The sequence below is a fragment of the Mycteria americana genome, chromosome 2 (assembly GCF_035582795.1).
Source record: "Mycteria americana isolate JAX WOST 10 ecotype Jacksonville Zoo and Gardens chromosome 2, USCA_MyAme_1.0, whole genome shotgun sequence".
Classification (NCBI taxonomy): Eukaryota; Metazoa; Chordata; class Aves; order Ciconiiformes; family Ciconiidae; genus Mycteria; species Mycteria americana.
Genome location: NC_134366.1, coordinates 110,659,743 through 110,682,759, shown reverse-complemented (window position 1 = coordinate 110,682,759; position 23,017 = coordinate 110,659,743). Strand labels below are relative to the sequence as shown.

General features: G+C 40.9%; 1 protein-coding gene across 4 annotated transcripts in view; it reads left to right on the top strand.

Annotated features, from left to right (window-relative positions):
- ZNF407 (zinc finger protein 407) overlaps positions 1-22,753 on the top strand; it is a 355,293-nt gene extending 332,540 nt beyond the window's left edge. For all 4 annotated transcript variants that reach the window (XM_075494274.1, XM_075494275.1, XM_075494272.1 and 1 more), the window contains one exon: positions 20,194-22,753. In XM_075494274.1, the coding sequence (XP_075350389.1) occupies positions 20,194-21,545 (1,352 nt within the window). In that variant the 3' untranslated portion in view covers positions 21,546-22,753. The remainder of the gene's footprint in view (positions 1-20,193) is intronic.
- The last annotated feature ends 264 nt before the right edge of the window (positions 22,754-23,017 follow it).

Sequence of the window (23,017 nt, the reverse complement as noted above, 5' to 3'; positions counted from 1 at the left end):
CTGAAGCTCCATGTCATTGTTTATATGCAGAAAACACACATATTTCTCCATATGTTAGCACCATATTGGTGTTATCACCATAGCATTCCCTCCTCTTCAGATGATCTTTTGTTACAACATTTATTTTTGTGAGGCAAATAAAATATAGTAAATGTAAACCAATTATTTAACCAAATTACTTTGATCGTGGGAAACTGACAATTAGTGTTACAGCTTCTCAGCAGTGAAATCCACACAATAGAGCAGACTGTAATATTCTGTACTGCAGTGTAAGTCAATGTAGTGCATTTATTTTGTGTAGCAAGCTCTGAGAGGAGGAGAGAAGTGCAGGAGACGAGCGAAGTCCATCTTGATGAACTATTATTCTATACCTGTGCTTTGTCTTGTAAGTTGTTTAGTTTTTCTAATTGATTGTTAATATATTGGGACAGCTCTTCACAGAAACCTTGATGACTGATGTCAACACTTAAAGCATATACATACACATGGGTAGGAGATGATCAGCTAATCAGTGAATGTGTTAGAGACTTGCCAAGCTACCATTTGTAATTTTGATTTCTAGTAAATGTTGAGGACAAACAGGTTAGTTCGGTTACCTATAATGACTACCCACTTTAATAGTTCTATCTTTTGCACATGAATTGGGGGGGAAGTATTAAAATTATATGCACCGGTACACCCACATGATTTGGGTTTATTCTCAAAGCTTGAATGCATCAGCCCTTCCATGAAATAGCTGTGAGTTAGGAGAGCATTCTGGGTATTGTCATGCAAATGAGGCCACCAAACATACCACTTTGCTTCAAAATTGCTCTGCAGTGACAAGCAGCTTTTAAAAGTGGAGCAGGGTTTTCCAAGCTAAGTGGGCAACCCCATATATCCTCTGAGATCCACTTTCTAAAATAAGTGCCTATATACAAAGTCCTAATTCCACATCTGAGTGCTCAGATTGGCACTTACTACATACCTGTACATCTCATTCTAATGCAGATTAAGGTGGCCCTTTATGCTTGAGTATTGTGTTTCTCCCACATTCATACAGTGAAAAAAAACCCAGAAGATGCAGGTAGCACTGAGAAGTCGAGTTTGATCTGGTATTCAGCAACTCTTAAAGCCAAGGTTCTGTGATATATCACTTCAAGCAGTACAAATTTTAATTAATGCTACAGCAGCTTCTCAGCAGCACTCAAGAACTTAGCCAATAGGTCATGAGGAAGAAACAAGTCCTCACCTGCCTCATGGTTCACAGAAAATATCCGTAATCAGAAGCTATTTTAGTCTAGTTTCAGGACCAGTTTCAGAATGATAAGAAAATGTGACAGACTTTTCTCTCTGTAAGAAAATTAGTCCATCCCAAATACTTCTGTTGACTGCGCTCATGCAAAAGGATGTGGGAAGAGCAACAGAGTTAAACGTAGTGACTATCCCAGGCGATTCAGGACTACGTAGCCTTTAACCAACATCTTAATGCCAGTTGGAAGCCAGGATGGATCTCAGAGCACTGGCATTAAATGATGAAGAATGAGCAGTATCCAGATTTGTTTTGTTGTTTTAATCCAAAATTGTATTAATCACATTGGGACTCAGTGGGAATTTTGTCCATGTCCTGAATGTGGCCACAATTTTACTCTTAACTTCTGACCAGTATTGTTCCATGTGCCATGCACTGCAGGTAACGAAGCCATAGATACAAATTGCAGGGCTGTCACAGGAATGGAAGTCCTTGATCTGCTGGCCAGGTAAGGATTTATAAAAGCTGATGGAGACAGTGGGTACTGGATTGCTGCAGTGCTAGAACAGCCAGGCTTCTCAAATCCCCTGTGGCCCAGTGTCAGCTACATTGTCAGTGTGGTGTTGCATGTTGCCTCATAGAAATGCCTAATGGTCTTTTAAATACAGATTTGAGTATCTAATTCAAGGCATTCACATTTGAAAATGTGGATCTTAAGGACTTCACAGCTAGTTAGATCTTTTCACTCATACATCTCTGTCCTCAGAAGTAGGAGCTTTCCTGGGACGACTGGTTAAAGTTATGGAGAAGGTTGCTTTCCAAGTTGGGCTTTCTGGTGTTTGCTGCACATTTAGATGGTACCTGAACTCTATGAACCGAATGGCCCTCAAACCATCCCAACATGTAAATCTCTAAATATTTTGGTTTAAAAAACTTAATGTTGGTGTGAATGGATTAAAAGACAAGAAAAAGAGAAACAAAATGATTTTGAGAAAGAGCTATTGGAATTGCCCTTAATTTTTTTTGTTGTGTGTTCACACATTACCTCCCAACCTCTTTTGGAGCTATTAAGTAAAACTTGGTGTTACATTTCCTTTTATTACAAGTGCTATTTATACACAAATTGGAGAAGATCATGGTGCAGCAAAGAACTTTTTATACTGCATAGATTGTGCAGCAAAATAGTGCATTATCAGCATTACATGCCTCAGGAATGTTTTGCTGTTTTAAATCTCATCATTATGAGAAGAATTTAATATCTAGATACAAAGATTTTACTGGAAACTTTTGAGCTAGGCTGTTGTCATCTAACTGAAAATGAAAACTTGTTCATGATAATTAGACAACGGGGATTAATGGAAGACCCACACTATATATACTGTTTAGATGCAACTCCAGAGATCTACTTTATCAGCTAGAATGTGGCTGCATTCATTTTTGCTTGCTTGCCATGGGACAATCCCATGAAATAATGGGCAATCCATTGCCCTACTGCACTTAAACCCCTTGTCTACAAACATGATGCAAAGTGAAGGTGGGTGAGGTTTCATAAAAATGAAGCACGTGGTGTGACAGACCCATCTGTGCCAGCTTTATAAAACAAAAGTGCCCAATTTTATCATCATTGCCTGTTGTCCTGCACAATGCTATTCACACAGTGGGTTTATGAATGCTTGCCGGTAGAGTCTGTAAGCCTCGATTTATCTGACTGCTTCCTCTCCTGTGCTGTCTGTTCTCAATTGCACTGCTAGCTTCCCTGCCCCCACGGTTTCCTCTCCTTACCCGGCCCTTCTCCCCAGACAAATCCGAGGTAGAACCTCCTAGCAATTTTCCAAGGTTCTGGGCTCAAAGACTAAACTAATTTGTTTTTGAATTGCAGATCAAACATAAACTGCAAAGAAGCATTTAATCAGTTAGGAGAAGCAAGGGTATGGCTTGTTTAAGTCCCAGAATCCATAAACCTGTAATGATTTTATTATATTGGTGTCAGTTTTCATTATTTTCATGAATGGGTATTCCCTGCTTAATGCACGATATTTGCATCTGATGAACCAACGAGTTTAAACATGGTTTGTTTTAATGCTTTGTGAATTTGCATTCAAATTCATCAGAAGTAATTCTATTTGAAATCACACAGGGCTAAACACAGTGGTTGTAAATCCATTTGAATTGAGATGCCAGAATCAGCCCATTAATCTACAAATCTACAATATAATTTTTGTATGGTTGGTGGGCTTTTGTTCTGTTTTTTTGTGATGAGGCAGAGGGGATACCAAGTGCGCGTGTGGGAGGGGAAGTGTTCGGGGAGGTTGTGATAAATTGACCAAGAGGGAGTATATCTTTGTTATGGAAACTGGTCTGTGAAAGGAACATATGAAAGGCCAGAGACCATGGTTTGAGCATGTCTGTCACTGCCACTTGAGGTAGTTGCACGAGAAGAAAGGAAGTCTCTCAGATAAGCAGGTTTCCTAATATTTAGGACGATAGATGTTGTCATCAGCACCTACCATTCGGTCTGCAGAGTATCAAAGTTCACCCAGAGCTTGGAGCACCACTATGGCCTGCATTTAGGATTTTAGGTCTTCTTGCTAAACACTCTGTTAGCTTGGATTTTCTGTGGTCTCTTGTTAAAAAGGGAATGAATAAATGCAGCAAGGTTCACCTCCAACAGAAAGAGGGTCATTTTGGAAGGGGTGGAGGGGGCTATATTATAGCAAACAGTGCTTTATTTCTTGATGGCTACAGAAGAAATCTGTACTACTTTCAGTGCCTAGGTTTTCATTTCTGTGTTCTTAAATAGACTGAATTGTCTGAAATTAAGATGTTTGTTTAAGCTGATAGTTACCAGATTTGAAGGTCTGTATATCACTGTCTGAGAGTGCAAAAACATGTACGTATGAGAGGCATTACTCAGAGAAGAAAGGTTTATCAACATTTTCCACACTGCACATTCTTTTTCAATGTAACAATGAATTTTTTTGATAAAACTTATTTTAAAAAACTATAAAAATGTGTAGTTATACATAACATACTTTAGCCTTTTAAAAGGAATGGTTTTATTCATTTATTTGAATAGGTGACAATTCAAAATGGTATTCAGTTGGCACTTTTGAACGTGTTCATACAGTCATTTTGCTTAGTTAGAATCAGGCTGAAATCAGTCTGAGAGAGATATATTTGGCTGGGAGCAAAAGTGATTTTTAGCTAACTTTATGACTGCCTTCATCTGGGAATAAGCAGTGCTGGTTTGGCCCTTGTAAAGCAGAAATTAAAGAGTCTAAGTCCCTGTTTTGAATATGTCATAGACTGGGGCTAACTGAGGGCCCAACTTAGGGCCCTTTAAGCCTATGCTTAGCATTAGCTATATGCTTAATTCCCAAAAGCCTAACTACAGGCCCCTTCTTATGCACTTGCAAGAATCGTGATAATCGGGAAGTCTACCATCTGACATCTGTGAAATGAGCTGGTAGACTTGAGTGTTTTTCATAATGAACCAGTTTCCATCTCATAAAATTCTGTAATTGCAGATGGTATCAGTGGACACCTATGACAATCTCAGCAGAGATTGCAGCCCAGCATGCCTCATTATAGGATACATGGACACTGAACTCCTCTCTGTTCATGAACATGGGGTTGATTCATTGACAGGGCATTATCAGGAAAACTGCAGTGATGTGACTAGTGCTTCACTGTGGGTAAATGGAGTACCTCAACTCTTGGAGTTGACAATAGGCTCTTCTAAGAAATGATAATGCCGTGATTAAGACATAAAGCTGGGACTCAATACACCTGGGAATTCTTGTGTGACCCCGGCAACACATTTTGTTGTTTTTCACTTCTCTGCCTGAAAAGTTAGAATAATGCTTTTTCATTTTATGGTATTATTTCGTGATAAATATATTACTAACTGTGAGCAATTCAGAAGATACAGGTTTAGAGGAACATGGTCAGATAAATGCCATTAGATTTTAAATGCGTTCAGTTCAGTTTGCATTTGCATGTGCTTGTGCCTAGCACTACTGGAAAGCAGGCCAATTTTATTTTGCTTCCTAATTCTGCATTGAGGAAATTAGCTTTAGGCACACAGACGTAAAGATCTTGCATAAAATTCACTCTATGGTGAAAGAGACCCTAAAAAATAACACGTGGAAGAAGAAATACATTAATTTTGGACTACTTTTTAGCTTGTTCTTTCAGAATCATAGATTCATAGAATCATTTAGGTTGGAAAATACCTTTAAGATCATCGAGTCCAACTGTTAACCTAGCACTGCCAAGTCCACCACTAAACCATGTCCCTAAGCACCACATCTACACGTCTTTTAAATACCTCCAGGGATGGTGACTCAACCACTTCCCTGGGCAGACTGTTCCAATGCTTGACAACCCTTTCGGTGAAGAAATTTTTCCTAATATCCAATCTAAACCGCCCCTGGCACAACTTGAGGCCATTTCTTCTTGTCCTATTGCTTGTTACTTGGGAGAAGAGACCAACACCCACCTCGCTACAACCTCCTTTCAGGTAGTTGTAGAGAGCAATAAGGTCTCCCCTCAGCCTCCTTTTCTCCAGGCTAAACAACCCCAGTTCCCTCAGCTGCTCCTCATCAGACTTGTTCTCCAGACCCTTCACCAGCTTCGTTGCCCTTCTCTGGACACGCTCCAGCACCTCAATGTCCCTCTTGTAGTGAGGGGCCCAAAACTGAACACAGGATTCGAGGTGTGGCCTCACCAGTGCCCAGTACAGGGGCACGATCACTTCCCTACTCCTGCTGGCCACACTATTCCTGATACAAGCCAGGATGCCATTGGCCTTCTTGGCCACCTGGGCACTGCTGGCTCATGTTCAGCCAGCTGTCTACCAATATCCCCAGGTCCTTCTCTGCTGGGCAGCTTTCCAGCCCCTCTTCCCCAACCCTGTAGCATTGCATGGGGTTGTTGTGACCCAAGTGTAGGACCCGGCACTTGGCCTTGTTGAACCCCATACAATTGGCCTCAGCCCATCGATCCAGCCTGTCCAGGTCCCCCTGCAGAGCCTTCCTCCCCTCAAGCAGATCAACACTCCTGCCCAACTTGGTGTGGTCTGCAAACTTACTGAGGGTGCACTTGATCCCCTCGTCCAGATCATTGATAAAGATATTAAACAGAACTGGCCCCAATACTGGTCCCTGGGGAACACTGCCTGTGACTGGCCAACAACTGGATTTAACTCCATTCACCACCACTCTTTGGGCCCGGCCATCCAGCCAGTTCTTTACCCAGCGAAGAGTACACCCGGCCAAGCCATGAGCAGGCAGTTTCTCCAGGAGAATGCTGTGGGAAGCCGTGTCAAAGGCTTTACTGCAGTCAAGAGAGACAACATCCACAGCCTTTCCCTTGTGCACTAAGCAGGTTGCCTTGTCATTGAAGGAGATCAGGTTGGTCAAGCAGGACCTGCCTTTCATAAACCCATGCTGACTGGGCCTGATCGCCTGGTTGTCCTGTACATGCCACGTGATGGCACTCAAGATGATCTGCTCCATAACCTTCCCTGGCACCGAGGTCAGACTGACAGGTCTGTAGTTCCCCAGATCCTCCTTCCCCTTGTAGATGGGCATCCCATTTGCTAACCTTCAGTCAACTGGGACCTCCCTGGGTAGCCAGGACTGCTGATAAATGATGGAAAGTGGCTTGGTGAGCACTTCTGTCAGCTCCCTCAGGACCCTTGGGTGGATCCCATCCAACCCCATAGACTTGTGTGTGTCTAAGTGGTGTAGCAGGTAGCTAACCATTTTCCCTTGGATTATGGGGGCTTCATTCTGCTCCCTGTCCCTGTTTTCCAGCTCAGGGGACTGGGTACCCAGAGAACACCTGGTCTTACTAGTAAAGGCTGAGGCAAAGAAGGCATTAAGTACCTCAGCCTTTTCCTCATCCTTTGTCATTATGTTTCCCCCCGTGTCCAATAAAGGATGGAGATTCTCCTTAGCCCTCCTATTGTTGCTAATGTATTTATAGAAACATTTTTAATTGTCTTTTACAGCAGTAGCCAGATTAAGTTCTAGTTGGGCTTTGGCCCTTCTAATTTTCTCCCTGCATAACCTCATGACATCCTTGTAGTTCTCCTGAGTTGCCTGCCCCTTCTTCCAAAGGTCATAAACTCTCTTTTTTTTATGAGTTCCAGACAAAGCTCTTTGTTCAGCCAGGCCAGTGGTCTTCCCCAATGGCTCATCTTTTGGCACATGGGGACGGCCTGCCCCTGCGCCTTTAAGATTTCCTTCTTGAAGAATGTCCAGCCTTCCTGGACTCCTTTGCCCTTCAGGACTGATTTAGACACTGATATAATTTTTGTTCTGTCTGTGTACATTTTAATATGTTTATTTTCTTTTTATAAAGAAAATTATATCATTCAAATAGCTTTAAAGTCCTTTTCAGTAGAAGCACCTCAATAATGTTTTAAGGGTACGTGGAGACACACTGAAAGAAATGGTGAACCTCAATGGGGTTTGGAGCACTGGAACATATACCAAAAGATATAGCTACGAATTCTCCAAGTAAGCCCTACCTGGGACTCAGAGCAGCTCTTTCCACCTGTGATGCCATGGGCTGCTCAGAAGCTCTTTAATCTGCACATCTTTGAAATGACAGACCACTGAGTCCTCCTGCACGTTTTGTCTGTTATGTACCAGAAGTTAGGAAACTGTTAGTTCACTAAACTATGGTAGCTGGAAAAAGAGTAAGAAGTGTTTAAAAAAAAGGTAGCTGAAATAAGAAACCTTTAGCATAAATGTCAGCAGGAGCTGTTAGTTTCTCAGTGTTTTTGAAAATCAGATCTTCCAGGTATCTAGCTCCAGGCTTCTGGGTTTTTTTGGTGGGGGTGTTATCCGGTGTCGGTCTTGTCACATATCACAAGCTTTACTGCTTTCACAAAAATGATCATAACTTCCTCTGAAATTTTGTACACTGCACTGAAAAATGTGAACTAAGTTCCAGCAACAGTAAAAGTGCTTGGGGTCCATTTATGATACCACTAACAATGTAGTAGCAGGTCCTCTGTAACAGAATAAGAAGTGCATTCACTGCACAGTGCATCATGCTACAGACAAGTATACTAGGAACCATGGTGTTTTTAAACCACTTGGCATCATTTAATTAACATGCTTTTAAGCATTATTTGGCTTCAGTTGTAGACAGATATATATAATAAATCTGTGAACAACTGCTATCAGAAGTAAGAGCTAAGTGGCATTTAAAATATATTAGAAAAATGTGATCGCTAGTAAGTTTTAAAATATTCCCTCTTTTTCTAGTCTGAATTGGGTCTCGGGAAGGAAAAAATAAGAAGAGCTAACGAAATGACCTGACAGAGTGGCAGGGTTTGTTTACTAGTCCATATTTGAAGGGGATTCATGCTTCATCTGATTGACAGTCATAGCAAATTCTTTGGCTTTTTAAGACTCAAGGCGCCACGGTCTTGGGTGAACTTTAGTTCAGAATGGAGTTGTTTACAAAAGTTAGCTAAGTAGTTACTGCAGAATCACATGCTATGTTTCACTGAACTGTTTGGAAATGGTATGGATTTGCAGTACAAATGGTGATGAATCGAGTTAAATCATATTCTAACTACCGTGCAGTCATTTTATTCCATCTGGGAGCTTCATCACCCTGGCACCTGGAGGTGGATGAGGTAGCTGAATTGGCTTTCCATTGCTCACCATGTCCAAACGTCTTCCCGCAGCATGGCATGAATGTTCTGGTGTTTCATCAAAATCAGATCCAAAAGGGACAAAAATTTCCTCCCTCTTCAGCATTTGCAGAACATGTAGCCAGAATATGTGCAGTTAAACCTTCAATATTCCCATGCAAGTCAGCCTTCTAATCATTCTTGTTTCACTATTCTGAATATTCCTTAGTCAAGATTTCTCCCCTAGCAAGGTCAAGAGATAATTCGGTTGTATCTGTACCAGAACAATGTGCAGCAGACATGCCTTTGAATGTGCAATTAAAAATTGCTTTGGCCTGTTTTCTTTTCCTGTTTTACATTTTCAAAAACTCACATGTAACTTGATGAACACTGTCATTCTTTAAATTTCTTCAGCATTACAGTTCTCAAGGGACTTCTCTCTCATTGAATGCCATTTTTGCATATTTGCTTTCTCCACAAGTGCTAGCATGCAGTAGTACAAGTTGAATCTTGCATCGTTATTTTTGTATTACTTGGGTTACATCCTGTTTTTCTTTGTAGTCATGTTAACACTTCCTCCCAATTTAGTATTAACTCCGCATGCCATCTAAAAGCTGTTGATTTCTACCTCTAGCTGACCAACAATTTAGGTAGTTTTGTCGACAGAGTAGTACGAAAATTATTCAGATCTTGAAAGCACAACTTTGCAGCTGAGCGGAAGCAACTCGAGTAAGGAGCTTCGGAGCACTTAGGCAGAGCTGCAGTGCAATGCTTCACTTTGCACTTCCCGCACAGCCATGGCACGCACACCATCTTAGCAGTTCCTGCATCGGTAGTGCTCAGCGATGGCTCAGAAAGCACCACCTTTCGTGTCTTCTGTCTTGTTTTATCTACGTACAGCCTAGTGCTTTCTAACACTGGAAGTGGAAGACAGCTCATTTAAGTACTACTGTATCAGTACCACTGAAAATATATTTCTGTCAGCAGAAGGGTCAATTATATGAACAGCTCTTCCTTTGAAGATATGCTGGAAACATGCTGCTTCCATCCTTCACCAGAGGTGAATCATGAAAAGAAGACTTTGTCACAAACTCGACCCTTGAAAGTGTATAAAAGAGTTACCCATCTCTCCAGCCTCTACTTCCCATCCCACCTCCCAGAACCAGCATGTACCCTGCTTCACGCTTCCTAAGTAATCCTGGCATTACTGCTAAGCCTGTGACACTCTGAGCTGAAAAATCAGCATCTTTTCCAATGATTGGCATTTTAAGCATGATAAGCCTTGATGCTGTCAGTGCCTTGGGAGGAATGAGGGGCCAGCAGAGGGGAAGGCCTCTGCATTGTAAGTAGATCACCTATAACCAGCCCTATTCCCTCTTTCTCAGAAGTAGTTGGATCCCTTGCACTGAGAGTGACTTTTGAGGTGGAAAATCTGATGTCAGAAGCTCGGGAACCACATTCGTAATTAATTCACCGTTGTCTCATGCAATGTACCAGTTTGGGGACGGCTGTACTGGTGGTTGATCATATGTTGTGGTTACACATGTAAGGGTGAAGCGTCTAATCAGTTGTTTTTTCAAAACACAGGTTGGCATGACCTACAGCTTTCAGACTAAATGATCATAGTGCTCCTTTCCAGCTGTAGATCTATTGCGAAAATATATAAATATTATTAGCCACTGGCTTTACATTTGATGCTGTAAAAGCAAAGAAATAGACCTTTCTCCACTGAAAACCTGTACAAGTTAAAACCCTGAAACCCCCTTCACTTGTTTTCCTCTGAAACTGGTTGTAACGCTCCCTTCCTCTCGCTGTACCAGCCTCTACCGTTTGACCAGATGTATGTCACTCCTGCAGGTTTCTCTCCTATATTCCCAAGCAGGTGAGAGACAAAAAGGAAAACATCAACTGTATGTTAGCGTCCAGGTAAAAAGCTACAAAATTAAGTTATGAAGCTCACCCTTTTTAGCAAAATTAACTGATCTCATATTGGCCCAGCATAGCTCCTTCTTCCTGAAAGTTTATTACTTCTAATCATATGAGTCAGGGCTCATTCCAGTATGATTTTGGTGAGGTCCACAAAAGAGAGTACACTCATCCCCTCCGATGCTTTGGATATTGAAGCAGGTTTTTTTTTTTTTCTGATAAGGTAGTGCATTAATTGCTTTACTTATTAGGTGAGCGTTAGCTTTTCATATAACCCATCCCATAGACTCCTGACAACTTGCACGCTGAGAAGTCCTGTCCTTGAAGTTACTATAGTGCAGAATGATCAGAACGTACCGCTGATGTTTTGTTAGCATTTACTAGCAACGTCTTGGCAGAGGGTGACCTCTAGTACTGTCTCTAAACATTTTCAATTTACAGACTCAAGAATTTTTGCTGTCTTCACCTCTCATTCTTTTGAAGAGGTCAGCCCTTTAGGAATTTGCCACAAGAAAGAAGTTCCAAATACCCTATATACTTAAACAGCTTAATAAGAATATCGCCACAATGAATACAATTCATTTTAATATTTGTAGAAGAAATTCACATCGTTTTAAGTGTACGCAAGCAGCTGCTGTCATTTGGCTATGAGCAGATGTTAGACCTCCGAAAGCTTCGCTGATAATTAAAATACTAACAGTTAGTGTTTTACCCCAGCTGCAGGTTCTGTTTACTGTAAATTTGATTTTAATGGTGCCTCTGTGCAGTTATTGAATAGAGGTTTGTTTTCTACTATACATACAAAAGTGTCTACAATGAAGATAAATGGTTATTTCCCGTAATTTACTCTGGAAAGATATGAGTATACACTGTAACATAGTTGAATTTATAAATGAAATACAGATATGACTGTCACATTGGAAATGGTAGTTTCTGTTATCTTAACTAACAAAAAGAACTAGGGAAACTTACTATTTCTAGTTATTCCCAAGCATTTCCCCTAAAAACTGCTGTGCTTTTCAAATGGGTTGAGACGTGCCCTCGAGCAAAGAACAGGTGCTCCTTTTTACTGAATGGGTGCATAAATCAGAATTAATAAATACAGGAAATCACATACTCGTATTTGATAGGTATGCAGAAGAATATAATTTCTGCTTGATCATTTAATAACATGATGTTTTATTTTAGGTATCCCTTATAAGTGTCTGTTCTCTTTAGTGCATATATGTACATCAAACGTTAGGGAAGGCTAGCCACTTTCAGAATTGTTAATCCCAAGGGCCTGATTATGCAAACACAATGCATAATGCAAGCTACCATGTTTAGTCCCTTTGAGACTATTGAGGCTAACTATGGCAGTAAGCAGTACTCTTGATAAATAAATGTTTATAAGACCAGGATCTAAATGTATATATTCTTGAAAAACAAAAACTCTTGCTGAGATAATAATGACAAAAAGGGGTTTTTGCTTTTTTTGACAAAACAGTTACTGTCTGGGACTAGACCTATTTCAGAAATCCAGATCATTTACCTTATGAGCAGAGCTTGTGGGTTTTTTCCCCTGATTTTCTCATATTAGCGTTCATATTATTTTTCATATTATCTTATATGCTATGTCTGCCTAGGAAACAGAATTCTCTGGTTTGACCAAGCACGACCGGTACCCCTTGAAATTAGGATTCTGATTTAAAGTGCTAAAAATGCACTTTCCAGTTGCACCGCAGGGGTTAAAACAGCAAAAGTGCATCCGTGTAACGTCAATGTCACTTGTTCCCAAACTGAGAGCCAGAGTAGCCTTTGAAGCTGGACTGCCAAGAAATGTCCAGGCTGGCTATCCTCATACCCAGCTGCTAAATTGCACTGGAAGAGCTAGCTAAAATACTCCAAATACATTCCTAATGCTGCTTGCCCATACAGGTAATTGCTGTATATGCCATAGTGAGGTTTTTGCTCACGCGTAGGAGTTGAGAAGTCAAGCCTGCACGGTGGCAAGCAAGTAAAGAGAAAAAGTAGTCTACAAGAAAATCGGTTAGTGTGCTGGTTAGGCAGTTGTAAAATCTGCACATTAACACTGTACGTGTTTACCATGATCAGTGGGAGTTTCGGTATGTATATTTTTTATTGCATAGCTTCCGTAACACTGGGCTCTATAGTGTTCATTTTTGACCTTGAGAGCAGGAAAAGAGAAACTGAAATTTTTACAGAGAAGGCCTTTTCCCAGAGGTTAATTGGACACTGAAGGGAAACTAAACCAAACCAAACCAACTGCCTAAACACCCTAACTGAATGGCTCAGCTATTTATTTTGGTGGTTGTTTTTTCTTTTGTTTCTTTTTGTTGCTGTTGTCATAGCCCTCTAAGGTGTGGGAGGTAAAAATAACAAGCAGGAAATTTCAGCCTGTTTTTCAAAAGAAAAAAGGTTGCAAAAAGAGTTCCTTTTACATTTGAAGGAAGCTAAAAGGACATCTGCTGCTTTGTTTAAGATACCTGAAAGGTTAAAACTTCATCCTTTATTCAAGCAATTCTTAGAAGACCTTGAAGTTTCTAAACATGATTGAGTGGTTAAGGACAAAGACAGAAGCCAAGGATGTTTTGAGTTTCAACGCTGAAACATGACATTACTGGATGTTTAAGTATAAAATGAACTATGAACATTATTTGGAAATTGTTTTTGTTGCTTAATTTTCTGTTTACAGTAATGATATACTGAAAGGAAAAAAAACCTTGCTGCATTGGTATCTCTTGAGATTTATGTACTTTGTGTCAATGGTGGATTTTTTTTAATGTCTCTTAGAGAGCTGGTTAAGTCCCCTGTAGGTATACTTATTTGTACTGCTTTACAAATATTTGCTGCCTTCGTGGACATAATAGTTCTGACAGAGCCATTTTGGGTTGCCGATTTATTTCACTTCTTGGTTTGACCCATCCTGTTTTCTTTCCTTCAGCAGAAGACATGAATGAGCCTTCACAACCTCTTACTTAGTAGCTTAACTAGCCGGTTTAGAAAATGCTGGCCCATGCGTTGCTTGCACATAAAAACCTTACAAATGAGAAAGAATATTTTTTTACTTTGGTTAAGGAACAGAGATCTGAAAAATGTGGTTTATTATTATGGCTTCCAAAAATCAAGGAAATCCCCAAGTTATGACATTATGCCACAGTTCTTAGACTGCACTTAATTAATTAAAGTAGAGATCATTCCCAAAATAATTTAAAAAGAAAAAAAAAAGGAAAAAAAAGAGCAGAAACTTGGTGCTTGATCAAGGCCTAAATTATTTCTTTATGCATTTGAATGGTGGACTTACCGTACCATTCAAAATATTGTACTGCCACGTAGACAATAACTTTTAAAGTAAAAAAATCAGTTGCTCATTCAAGTGACGCCCGATATAAGTTGAATTTCCTGTATCTTTTAAATTCCTTGAAGGTTGTATTTAATGGAAGGAAAAGATGTTTCTTTGCATTCGCGTTATTTAATATTCATTGCATTTTAGTAGATACCAAACATTCGTTTGTGTCAATAAATAACATACCTAATCACCAAAGTATGACAAATTAAGTGTGCTGAATAGGGTGCTATAAATCAGGCCTCCTAGAACTTTTGCAGAAAAGGAAAAATAGCTGGTTTAAGCTTGCTGTGTAAATGCAGATCATTTCCGTCGTCGTAACAGATTATTTCATTTATGACTTACTGCTTTGTCCTAAAGGTGCTCCTTGTGAAGGATGTCCTCAGCCTAGCCTCACCATGCACAACCGCTTGCTACAACTTTTGGGGAAGGGTTAGAATTCTAAAGAGGCTGCTCGCTGAGAGCAAAGTGGTGCTTTACATATAATATTAGCCCAGACTTTCCTAGCGCATTACGCATTTCTTTCTGAGACAAGTCTCCTTAATGCCATCTTTATCTGCTACACGATGCATGAAATCTACTTTCTGTTTTAGAACTGCGGCTGACCCCCGACCCCGCGAGTGGCGCCACAATGTGACCTTTCTATTGTCATCAGCTTTCATTCTCCTGAAAATTCTATGAATTTTTATTACAAGTTTTTTTAAACCAAGCTGAGGCTTCAACAAATTACTTGACACAGATGAGATGAAGTTGTTGAAGTAGTGTTAGATAAGTTTTACAGCCAGCATGTGTGCTGCTGAACAGTACAAAGCCAGTGTCCTACAATGTCATACACCAGTAACTGCTGAGCCTACTATTGGATAAATACATCATTTTATGGAACATTGATTGTTCTATAAACCCAATGGAGTATTATGCTCTATGATCAAACCATTTAGATTGTGTGTAGAGCACAGAAAATGCCATATTCAGGATGGTACTAAAAGTGCCATTTGTGTATTTTATGGATGTCATTACGGGGGAAACTTCTCTCTGTAGGCCCTGTTTACTGCAAAATTTTTTAGTCTGTAATGACATTTTTCATTCACAACGTATGCCTTCAAGAGAGGGGGCCCTTGTTTTATTTGTTTCATTCGAGTTTACTGCACAAATCCTGTACATTTTAATTAAATGTAAGCTTAACAAAAGAATAAGGTATTTATTCTGTGGGGAACAAATGATGACAGTAACAAAAGAATAAAACAGACACACAAAAGAAAGTCAGGTATTGAGTAAAAGAGAGGGAAAAAGGTACTAAGCCCTATTTGTAGTTTCCCAGAAGCACATTAAACATCAAAGCATTTCTTTTAGCCCTATTTCAGGAGTTTGTGGTCTCTGAGAATTAAAATAACCTGCGAATATGGATTTAACGTCTAAAAAATCCTGACATTTTCAAATAAAAAACTAACAGTCGCTCAGGAGTCCAACTGATAAATAATGGCTCTGCTGAAATGACAGACTTCTTGGAAAGAAACCAATCCTGTGATCATTGCACCCCTAGATATGAAACACCTCTTTACAAATTGTCTGAATATGAGCTCTCGTATCATTATATTTTGTCATTTTAATGCCTATTTGTGTATCTTTTTAATTTGCAATGACATGCAATCAGCAACAAGTCCACTTTTCCTAATATTAATGTGGGCTTGTATTGCAGCTTATGTTTGCCATGTCAGCCAACACTTACCCCTTCTCTTTACCCGTTTTTAAAAGGGGGCGAGAGGCAGGCTGGATTTAGGAGGACAACATGATTTGTTGCCACATACAGTCCAAGAATGTGACATGTTCCTTAAATACATAAAAATTCCTACAAATGTTGTGTTGGATAGCAGTGCTCCATTATAGAAATGCACTGTTCCAAAGTCGAAATAGCAGCTAAGCCTCAAAATATGTTGTTTTCTAAATATCTTCCCTACTTGGCTTTTCACTGTTAAAACAAAAGAAAACCAGTAAAATCTGCAATTCATATTTACCATGAAAAATCACTAAAATTGAAGTTGATGTTCCCAGTAAATTCTTGGTCATAGTCCAGTTAAAATTTAAAGTTACAGTAGATTCACATTAGTTTAAATGACACTTGAACTTCTACACAGCTCAACATTAATTCATTATAGTTGAAATGGAAGAATCTTCAGTGGGTGAATCTTTTACAATCTGATTGAGGCTGTTACATTTTATAGGAGCCATTTTTCAAAGCAGTACTGACAGCACTCGAAGTTATTAAATTGCTGAATCAAAAGATGGACCTGCAATCGCATTTATGAACTGTGATGGAATAGCTGGGGTTGCACTGAGCTGAGGTTAAGATGTTGGTGTAGTTAAGCTTCATCACACCCCTTAGTGACAGCAGTATTTACCCATGTAGTTTACTTTAATGGTCAGGAAGTGGCTTAACTCACCTCTGGATTCAAATAGATTAAGTAAGCAGTCAGAATGGCATAATTATCAGTGCTGCGAGGGATTCACCGGCTAGCTCTTCACCCAGGAGACTTCCCATTCAATTGCACAGTAAAGACTGGAGTTGCATAGATTCACGGGTACAGCATTTATTTGAGGAGATGAAAATAGGATGAATTTCTTTTTTCTTTCCCTTCCCCAGACCGGAGCTTCTCCTCAATGCAGTGATGCTGTGTCCCGTACATAAATTATCACGATCTTAGGGGAAAAATGTCATGATTTTGCTGTGCGCGTGTGAAAATTATGATCGTAGAGTTATTTTGATTTTGAAATCCAGTGGAAAATGCATGATTTGTAGAGTTATTTTGATTTTGTGCCACATCACTGCCAGGCTCTTCTTTTATCATGTCAACAAAGCAAGATCCCTGAGAGAATTAATTACTTCTACTCTATTATAAAATGTGGAGAAGCTAAGGTAATTGTCATTTGATGTTGATTTCCCCTTCCTATTTTTCTGCTCTTTGGGGGGTCTTGTGAATGTCAGTGCCTACAGAGAGCACAGGAAAAGTGGGGATAAGAACCGGTCGTACCACAGTAAGCTTCCTTCTCGCTTATGCCTGACAAAATGTACTTCAATTGCATGTGCCAGACTTATCATGCAGCATCACTTGGAAACACTCTAATGGTTTAAATTGTTAATTTTTTTTCCAAAGATAACCTGCCTTGCAAACTAAGATGGAGAAAGTTGTATAACATCAGTTTAGACTTGTGAAGGTGATTTGCAGCCTTTCAGCTTAAGAAAATGACTTCTTGTGCTTCACAGTACAGTTCTCCACCAGAAGCTTTGTAATAGACAAAAAAATAGATCAATCGATTGATTGATAGATAGATAGATGCCAGCAAGAGCTCAGTCTTTTAAGTATTGGTGTCATCTTGGAATATTTGCTTGATACGCACCTTAGCATATCAAGTTGCTAGAGGCTGCAAGATGCCAAGTACTCAGTCTCGGAGTAACACAGCTCCTAAGTGTGAACTTACCTTTAAGCAAATGAGTCTCTGCTTTTTAGAGCTGGGTTTAGTTCTCTGTGGGATCAGGGCCTGACAGCTCTATGCTTTGACTAAAAGAGCCCCCTTAGACTAGCTTTAGTATAATTTTCTTGGCCTCTGGAGTTCAACGGAGCATGTTGTTCACTAGAAGTGTCTTGGTGGCTTGGAAAGTACAGTGCTAGCCTGAAATTTGACTGTAAGAGTCATTTTTTTTTTCTTGCTTGCTTTATCCCAAACAAGCAATGGTGTCTCTATGTGTGTTAGTGATAAGATGCTACACCTGTTATTCCAGAGATGTGATTTCAGTTTGTGTAGGTGAATTGAAACTAGAGCATGGGTGTTGGTAGTCTCAGCGGCGTGGACTTAATTAGCCTTCCCAAGGCCCATCTGCCATTAGACCCTCACCTCGTTCTCAGTGCCTGGGACCCACCCTTCTCTCTGTGTGCACTGGTTTTGGCCCAAAGCTCATTTCCCAGCACCTGCAGGAGCTGCAGGGGTGCTTTAGGATGGCACTGCCACGGGGAGACAGCAAGTGCTGGAGCCGTTCTGCTACGGACATCCACAAAGCTGGTCACAGGGTGCTCTCAGTTATGTCTTCCCAAAAATGCCGAAGGTAATCCTGAGGCCATGCTTTGAGGATGGTGAGCTTGACTTTGCACAGCTGTGGGCACAATTTGCTTTGCTGAAGCTTTATTGTTAGTGATGAGAACTGAGGAAACCTTCAATGACCCAAAACCAGATCGAGTGGCAGAGCAAGCAGTCGGAATGTGGAGGTTACAGGTATTGTAATTTGTTAATTGATTTCATGTAGAAATAATTAAGAAGTGTAATTGAGGTTTCTCTGGATGATATTTTATAGAATATCCTGCTTAGGGTAAGAAAACTACCCAGTGTTTTCTCCAGGTAACTAGGCTAGTGACTGAGTCAGTCAGGTGTGCTGGAGAAGATGCCAGGTGGGAAATGAAGGGGAAGACAATGGCATCAAAATGACAGCATGGCAATTACCTCGCCAACAAAAGCAGGGTATTAAGAAGATCAGCCACAGTTTTTCACACCCAGATATGTTTATTGTAATATACGATCCTAAAATTCATTACTGAATGTGGTGGGTTGACCTTGGCTGGACACCAGGTGCCCACCAAGCTGCTCTGTCACTCCCCTCCTCAGCTGGACAGGGGAGAGAAAATATAATGAAAGGCTCGTGGGTCGAGGTAAGGACAGGGAGAGATCAGTCACCAGTTACCATCACGGGCAAAACAGACTTGACTTGGGGAAATTAGTTTAATTTATTACCACTCAAATCAGAGTAGGGTAATGAGAAATAAAACCAAATCTTAAAACACCTTCCTCCCACCCCTCCCTTCTTCCCAGGCTTAACTTTACTCCCAAATTCTCTACCTCCTCCCCCTCAGCCATGCAGGGGGACAGGGAATGGGGGTTGTGGCCAGTTCATCACACGGTGTCTCTGCCGCTCCTTCCTCCTCAGGGGGAGGACTCCTCACACTCTTCCCCTGCTCCAGCGTGGGGTCCCTCCCACGGGAGACAGTTCTCCACGAACTTCTCCAAAGTGAGTCCTTCCCACGGGCTGCAGTTCTTCACAAACTGCTCCAGCGTGGGTCCCCCACAGTGTCACAAGTCCTGCCAGCAAACCTGCTCCAGCCTGGGCTCCTCTCTCCACGGGTCCACAGGTCCTGCTAGGAGCCTGCTGCAGTGCGGGCTTCCCACGGGCTCACAGCGTCCTTGAGGTGCATCCACCTGCTCCGGTGTGGGGTCCTCCATGGGCTGCAGGTGGATATCTGCTCCACTGTGGACCTCCATGGGCTGCAGGGGCACAGCCTGCCTCACCATGGTCTTCACCAGGGGCTGCAGCGGAATCTCTGCTCCAGTGCCTGGAGCACCTCCTCCCCCTCCTTCTTCACTGACCTCGGTGTCTGCAGAGTTGTTCCTCTCACATATTCTCACCCCTCTCTCTGGCTGCAATTGCTGTTGCACAGCAACTTTTTCCCCCTTCTTAAATATGTCATCCCAGAGGCACCTACCACTGTCGCTGATGGGCTCGGCCTTGGCCAGTGGCGGGTCTGTCTTAGAGCCGGCTGGCATTGGCTCTGTTGGGTACAGCGGAAGCTTCTAGCAGCTCCTCACAGAAGCCACCCCTGTAGCAGCCCCCCTGCTACCAAAACCTTGCCACGCAACCCCAATACACTGAAGTACTGAAATATCACCAATAAGATCTTCTATAAAAGATGTGTTAATGGCTTTTAACTGTATACTGTATTTATCTGGGCTTTGTTACACACCATATTTTAAAAAACACATTTAAATTGTTAATAGGCTGCAGAATTGTTAAACGCAGCAATTATTTCAACCTGTAAATATGTTATTTGGAAAACATGCAAATTGTTTTTGTTCGCTTGCTCATTTTATCTGTGTTTTCTGCCAGTGAAATCTAAAAATTGTCAAGGAATTTTTTTCCATTTAAGCTACAATTTGTTAAAGTAATGATCTGATATTTGCCATGATACTGTGTTAACAGCATATTTTATCTTGTAGGCATTGTGTCCAAGTCCTATGAGTGCCGACTGAAAGGGCAAGGAGCAACCTTTGTGGAAACTACGAGTCCTTTTACTGCAGCAGCACTGGGAGAGGTTTCTCCAGTTAAAGAGAAGGTCTTTCGGGGCAGCAGAAGACAGCCACAGTCACCTGAAGAAGTTCAGCAAGTTATTATTATTCAAGGATATGATGGCGACTTTGCAATTGATGCCTCTGTGGAAGAAACAGCAGCAGCTACCCTTCAGACTCTAGCAATGGCTGGTCAGATGGCCAGGGTGGTCCATATTACAGAAGACGGGCAAGTCATAGCTACAAATCAAAACGGCTCGCACGTGAGTAGTATGGTTCCAGGGCAGATACTCACCGAGCAGTTAGCAGATGGTGCAACACAGGTGGTAGTGGTTGAAGGAACAGGAACTGATATGGAGGAGGCCGTTCGAATAGACACAGTTCCTGACTCCAGTAGCACTGTACTGCAGCAGATAATGCGACAAGAAGTTTTAGATGCTTCTGAAGCTACAGTCCATCCTCCAGACTCCTCCTCGGCATTAGATGCCCTGCTTTGTGCTGTAACAGAGCTGGGTGAAGTGGAAAACAAATCTGGACTCCTTGACAGATGCAGGTCTAGTCACAAAGATTTCTTGCAAATACCAAACCCAGAGACACCCAGTGTTCCCAGTGATGCAGAGGGACAAGAAATACAAATGTTCCATGAAGTTCAAGAGACTCAGGAAGACACCGAACCTATGGAAGTAGTGACGCGGGTCATGCACCCATCGGCTATAATTGCATCTCAGGAGAGAGCTCAGGCTGCCTTCAAGAAAATGGTCCAAGGAGTATTACAGTTTGCTGTATGTGATACGGCTGCAGCCGACCAGCTGATGAAAGAAGGTGTCACTCAGGTCATTGTAAATGAGGAAGGGACTGTGCATATGGTAGCTAGAGAAGGCTCTCAGATAATTATGCAGGAAGCTGGTAGCCACGCGCTCAGCGTCCAAAGCGAGCACATGGATTTAGTTGAGTCGGATGGGGAAATATCACAGATTATTGTCACGGAAGAAATAGCTCAAGCCATGGTTCAGGGTTCCGATGGTGACTTCTCTGAAGGTGCAACCCACTACATCGTCACAGAATTGCCACCAGACATGCAGGATGAGCCTGGTGTGTACTCGCATGCTGTGATAGAGACAGCTGGGTCTCAAGAGATTTTGCAGGCTGGTACTGCTATAAAAGCAGAAGCTGTATCCCCTGATAGAGCAGGAGAACAGTTAACAAGCATGGTCATTTATACAGAGGATGGCTCACAAATAATTCAAGGCCAGAGAGATGATAACGAAGTACAAGAAGCATGAAGAGCTTCACCTCCTAGGCTTGATGCAGGGCAAAGCTGGAAATTACCAGATGCATGGAGGCACTGTATTCCTGGAACATTTTCTGTAAAACCTTCTCAATACAACATCCTCCTAGCCAGGTAACAAATACGCACCCTGTGGGAGCTGAAGGTCAGCTACTAGGAGGGGTTCACTGAAAAGGATAGTACAATCTTGTTACAATAGCTCTAAGAATTATTATATGGGATTATTATAAAACAAGCATATTAAGGTACAAAAGAGAATGAAAAGCCCCCCCCGGCCCCCCCCGTAGGTATTGTTCTGTTCACTACTTTCTTTGTTGGTGGTTTTTTTTAATGTTGTTTTATCTCAGGGTAATTCCCTGCCTTCTGTCATTTTTGTCGAACATAATCACAGGAGTAAAATAATTCCACTTACATGTATGTTTTGTGAACAGATAAATAAGCAAAAAATACAAAACCCACAATAACAAGGTGAACAGGTAAGCTTACATACTGTAATTGGTGCCCTTCTTCATTTTAAAGAAGAACAGGTGACATTCTGCTTTCTAGAATCTTACTTTAAAATATCCCTGGCTAAAAATATGTCATCAAAATAAGTATTTTTTGCATCTAAAAATCAAATTTTTCATAGTAGCTTACTCTTTCATGGTATCACATAGGACTTTCTCTAAAGAAGAGCTCAAAAAAGCTACACTTCAGAAAATTCTTGATTATACATATTCAGGAAGAAGAACTTGATGCCTGTAACTTCCACTTAATTTTAGATGAGAGTCCTACATAAGAAATGTGCATTTTTTGAAAAAAATATTGTCACTGTCAGTGTTTTGCTTTTCTTATAAATAGCGCTTCATATAAATACTATTTTGCCGTTCACTTTGCGAACAACTTCTGAAATGTTATGGGGGTTTTTAAAGAAAATTCTGACATTGACATTAACAAGTAGGAAAAAAAAAGGTGACCTTGTATTTCTTGCTTAGTCCAGAATGTCAGTTATTTACTTGTGGATATACTGCAATTGTTCAATGCAAGTTCATGCTGAAAAGATTTGTTTCATGATACAACTGCTTTTGTTTCTTTAAAAAAATTGTAAAATATAAACTGGCAAGGTTTGGGGATTATTTTTTTTTGTCTTTCAAATAAAATGTTAGCATTAAAATGAAGCATCATGATTTTTAATATTAAGCAATAAACAGAACTGGCATTCAGCAGGAGCAAACGAATGCTATCTGTTATGTCTGTGCATTTTCTCTTTTCTCTTTTCCTTTCTCTAGCTCGCTAGATAGATAAAGATAAAAGAATCTAATTTCTGAAGTGTGCCTCATGCATGCTTAATATAATTGTGTAAGTGTTTAGGGTATAAGCCATGCTGACTCTAGAGATAACCGGGTTTCCTATCATGTTTAATATCTTAAAATTATCAACTGTAAGAAAGTTGGGGTGAGGTAAAACAATAGTTCCTTCCTGAAGCAA